Genomic DNA, 5,473 nt, shown 5'->3' with positions numbered 1-5,473 from the left:
CACTGTATTTATTATCAACTTATTGTGATATCTATAATACGGTAAATTGAATAGTTGACCAATCAATACAAAAATTCTTACTAATTTCTTTATTTTTATATTTAATCTCCAAAGAGGTAAGCTCAGTAAGAGCTCATTTAATTTGATGGGTTAATAATAATTCTTTAATCCTTATAATTTGAGTTAATTATTCCATTAGTTCACATATTTTGAAAAGTAATATGTTAGGGATTTCAAGTTAAGTCCCAACTATTTGTTCAAACTTAAGTTATATTAGAAAGAACAATATTTTCTCCTTTTGAAATTAAGTTACATGCTACAATTGCAAAAACGACAACACCGGAATTTTGGTTAATTGCTTAAAATACAGATACCCTTGGTTCAAATCTCACCATATATTGTTGTGGAAGCAAAGTTTCTCCTTATTAAAAATTAGACCTCTAGCTCTTTTTTCAAAGCAGGTTTTTGGGATGAGCTTCATCAACCAGGTCCCAATAGACTTCCAATGTATATTGTAATACAAACAATTCAATAAAAACTGTTTATCACTAATTAACTTTAAAAATATTTCGAATTACGGGTTATTGTATAATTTTAATCCATGCAAGGCTATTGACTAATACTTTATCTCATTTTCATCGATTACAGTATCTATCAAAAGCTTCAATTGAAGAAAGATCAAAATATGTAAAGAAAATAAGATAATTACCCCCTCTTTACCTCTTAGACTCATCAACTGAAGCAGAAATACCGGATCTTGGCATAATAAAGAAACGAATATAATTTTCATTTTGTCAAAATAAACCAGTAGCCGAATACTTATCCAAATACACAGGCAGCAAACTTATCTGAAAACATGTATCCCCGTCATTCTTTATAAGCATATATAAGGTCTTATAATGGAGCTCGAATTTTTAATACCTCCCATCATTCTTCACTTCCTTATCATACGGCCAATTAGCCAACCGTGATTGGCACAAGCTCTTATAAAAGTATTCTTCTTCTTGTTTTTTTTTTCTTTCTTTTTCCTTTTCCCTTTCAATGATAGATTAGATAGTCCAGCTTATTCAATCCAAAAATTAAAATAGGTAAATTCCTATAACATATGAACAGAAACCACTAGTCATTTCAAAAAGCCAAATTCTTTTTTTTTTTTTAATTTTTTTTCTTTGGGGCCAATATATATAATATCAGTTATCCAAGAAGTCGTCTTATTAATTTTAATTTTAATTAAGTATATGTTAGGGTAATAATCCTATATTGGCTAAGAATAATTCTAGAGGCAACTCTTAATATATTAACTAGTTTTTTAATACGAGTTATCCATGTAGGCTTCTGTAGGTAAGAAAATTAAAATTATATATTTTTATTTCACATGAAAAATGGCCCACAATCTCTCCTACTAGTTCTCAGGTCAAATGATACATACTGGCTTAAACAATCAAACTTCTGTTCATATGGTTGCCCCGCCACAGTGATAGAGACTCAAAATATATCATATAACCCCGCCTTAACCTTTCACGAGATCTTAGAGTTTTTCGGTGTATTATTTTCAAGACCGTCGACAAAATGACCTGGTTTGTGGCTACGGTTTGCTGGAAATAAAGAAGAGTTGGGAACCCTAAAACTCATAGTTTTTTCTTTTTTTAAATTGTTTATTATCATCTTATGTGGGATTATCTCCCTAACAACTCCACGTACAAATTGGTCTTTATTTTGGGTTCTACTTGTGTACTTTGGTTGCGTTGAAAAGTTATTAAGAAGTTTTTTAAAGAAATGAAGTGCAAAAGGATGATAGAAATATATGTTAATTATCCAAATTATTGGCTTCTGGTTGACTTAGAATTTTTTTTTTTTTTTTTGGGGAAAATTTTTTGTAACATATCCATATAGGTTGGCCTTCAAGTTGTGCAGAACACATGCGATGAACTTGGTTGCACATTTTATATAAAAAAAATATTTTTCTTGTTGATGAGAGTGCAAATAAATAAGCCCTTTTACAAAAAGATTCAAGTCACATGTCATCATCAGATGATAAGAATTATGAAGATGAAACATACACGCGTTGGGTGAAGTGAGCACGCCTTGATGAAGCTCTTCTGTGAAACAGCTAAGGCTTTGTTACAGCTTAGTTGGAGTCTGGAGATCTCCAAAATGGCTGAATGCAACTTGTCACCTTACCTGTTAGAAATTGGGACCGCTACACGCAAATTGGAATTAAAAGTAGGCAATTTTACCTACTATGCTTTGAATTTTCAGTATCTTTTGTATTCATTTATCCGGAAAACATCAGCATCTCATGTTGAGTAGTATGAACAACATATAAAATTTTTTTGTGGGATGAACTTGCACCTCGCCACCTTATTCTATTGAAAAATGGTGCGTTTGTTAAGCAGGATATTGGTATTTTTACCCTTTTTTTTTTAAATAATAATGCGGGACACTCCTCCGTATGCATTTTGTTAAAATTCAGATCAATGACTTTTTTAACTCTCCGCATGAAGAGTTTGTAAAATCAGTACATTGGAGTTGACAACTAATTTCTTGTTCTTAGAAATTTTCGTACAATGAATTCAAGAATTACGAATAACACTACAGTTATCGAGAGCTATTTTATGAGTCTTACCGTCCTTAGAAGGGAAATTATCAATTTTCTATTAAAATTTAATGAAGTGGAAACCTCTTTAGAAAGAAATTACTAATTCTTAATTTTTGTTAAACTCTCAAATTCATGAAACTTAAACAGATATGAATGAGTAAAATTGACCCTTCAAACTGAACCGAATTCTCTCGTTATCTAAGTTTCTCCAGAATAAAAAAGTTAAACCTGCAAGCACTAACAGGGTGCATGTCCTTGATTCTACTGGACACTCAATTTTTCAAATACTCTTAAAATGGATATTAGAAACTTCACTCAAACCCGTAAAATACTAGCTCTTGAAATAAGTCATAGTTGATAAAAGAGAATTCTAACTTCTCAAAATTGCATACAAACATTTTCTCTACACGTTTCTTATGTTAATGTTATGATCAATCACTGTTGCAAAAGAAGAAATGTAATTCCACAATTTAAAATTATTTCTTTCATATTGTTCCTAGTGAGCCTGAAGAGTAAAGTGAAAGGGGGCGCAATTTACCGATATACTAATATAAATATGATCGAACATGCCAAATGTCAATAACATGAAGTTTTTAATGAGTTAATTGGTTGGCTAGTAGGCCCATCTAAGGGGTTAATGATCCTTTGGGATATACGACGAGGCTTTTCTGTACATGGGTAGTAGATGCGGCGGAATGGAATCCATTAATATATCATTTTAAGTTCAATTACAATTCATAACCGTTCGGAATCTCAGTAGGTTCTTACAAGATACCTGTTATGTCAACGGTTACCGCAATATAAATAACACACGCCCTTGCTTCCCTTCACCACGTCAACTACATCAGACACTTGTTTCTTTAGCAATTTCTTGCAGAGAAATTAAGCAATAGAGAAAAAATGGCTGACATTGAGGGATCGCCAGGGAGCTCCATGCATGGAGTCACAGGCAGGGAGCCTGCCTTTGCCTTCTCAGTAGCTTCACCAGCGGTACCAACGGATACAACAGCTAAATTTGCTTTGCCTGTTGATTCCGAGCACAAGGCAAAAGTGTTCAAGCTTTTCTCTCTGGCTAACCCCCACATGAGGACCTTTCACTTGTCCTGGATCTCCTTCTTCACTTGTTTCGTCTCCACTTTTGCAGCGGCTCCTCTGGTCCCCATCATCCGCGACAATCTCAATCTAACCAAGGCAGACATCGGAAATGCGGGGGTTGCTTCAGTTTCAGGGAGTATATTCTCAAGGCTCGTAATGGGTGCCGTGTGCGACTTACTGGGCCCAAGATACGGATGTGCCTTCTTGATCATGCTTTCTGCACCCACGGTGTTTTGCATGTCATTTATAGCAGGTCCATCAGGGTACATCACCGTCCGATTCATGATCGGATTCTCACTTGCAACGTTTGTGTCGTGCCAATTCTGGATGAGCACAATGTTTAACAGCAAGATTATTGGCCTTGCCAACGGAACTGCAGCTGGTTGGGGTAACATGGGAGGAGGTGCCACCCAACTGCTGATGCCTCTTGTTTACGACATCATTAGACGATGTGGTGCAACTCCATTCACCGCCTGGAGGATTGCCTTTTTCGTCCCCGGATGGATGCATGTTATCATGGGGATTTTGGTCCTGACACTGGGCCAAGACTTGCCCGATGGCAACCTTGGTGCCTTACAAAAGAAGGGTAATGTCGCTAAAGATAAGTTCTCCAAGGTGCTGTGGTACGCCATCACAAATTACAGGACGTGGATCTTTGTCCTGCTTTACGGCTACTCGATGGGTGTTGAATTGTCCACTGATAACGTTGTCGCGGAATACTTCTACGACAGATTCAATCTAAAGCTTCATACTGCTGGAATTATCGCAGCCACCTTTGGAATGGCCAATCTTGTTGCTCGGCCATTTGGTGGATATGCCTCTGACATGGCAGCTCGCTATTTCGGCATGAGAGGCAGGCTCTGGGTACTTTGGATCCTTCAGACTATGGGAGGAGCCTTCTGTATATGGCTCGGCCGTGCCAATTCACTTCCCATTGCTGTTTTGGCCATGATCCTCTTCTCCGTTGGCGCTCAAGCCGCTTGCGGAGCTACTTTTGGCATCATCCCATTCATTTCTCGACGCTCTTTGGGCATCATATCCGGTCTCACTGGCGCTGGTGGCAACTTTGGATCCGGATTGACGCAATTAATATTCTTCTCCACAACAAAATTCTCGACAGCGCAGGGCCTCTCTTGGATGGGAGTCATGATCGTGGCATGTACACTTCCCGTTACATTAGTCCACTTCCCGCAATGGGGTGGCATGTTCTTCCCGCCCTCCAAAGACGTCGTCAAATCTACAGAAGAATATTATTATGCTTCCGAATGGAATGAGGAGGAGAAGCAAAAGGGATTGCATCAAGGAAGTCTCCGATTCGCCGAGAACAGCCGGTCCGAGCGCGGCCGGCGTATTGCCTCTGCGCCAACGCCCCCAAATACTACACCTGCCCATGTTTAATGGCATGGTTAATTAAAGTATGTACGTTGCGAGCTGTTGAAAATAATAATGAAAATCAAGGGCTGTAACAAAAGTAATTTAAGTTTTTTTTTTTTTCTTACGATCTGACGCCCTTCAAAATTAAACTAGTTGTTTAGATGCAACTGATGTTTATCTCTGAAAGAAGAAAAATGCAAAATGTTATTGTACATCAAAATAGAGGATTCTGGGTTGTGTTTGTTAATTAAGAAAAGAATATTCATTTGTCAGCTGTTTATTGGTGGTATCCATAAAGAGAATTATCAATGCAGATCTCAATGATCAGAAACAGCTCTAACTGGACCAGATTTACTTATATGCTTTTTATTTTGACATCATTTGATGTAATTGGGAACACCGATA

General features: G+C 37.1%; 1 protein-coding gene across 1 annotated transcript; it reads left to right on the top strand.

Annotated features, from left to right (window-relative positions):
* The first annotated feature begins 3,313 nt into the window (after positions 1-3,313).
* Positions 3,314-5,129, top strand: LOC18034003 (high affinity nitrate transporter 2.4). The gene has a single exon (XM_006424448.2). It carries the CDS (start codon positions 3,500-3,502, stop codon positions 5,090-5,092), a length of 1,593 nt encoding a protein of 530 aa, XP_006424511.1. The 5' UTR covers positions 3,314-3,499; the 3' UTR covers positions 5,093-5,129.
* Positions 5,130-5,473: the final 344 nt, after the last annotated feature.

Source organism: Citrus clementina, unplaced genomic scaffold (genome assembly GCF_000493195.1).
Source record: "Citrus clementina cultivar Clemenules unplaced genomic scaffold, Citrus_clementina_v1.0 scaffold_8, whole genome shotgun sequence".
Classification (NCBI taxonomy): Eukaryota; Viridiplantae; Streptophyta; class Magnoliopsida; order Sapindales; family Rutaceae; genus Citrus; species Citrus x clementina.
This window is presented reverse-complemented; position numbering and strand designations above follow the sequence as displayed.

Bases quoted from the DNA above. Each gene is read 5' to 3' on its own strand.
- LOC18034003 (XM_006424448.2), top strand. From the start codon at position 3,500: ATGGCTGACATTGAGGGATCGCCAGGGAGCTCCATGCATGGAGTCACA.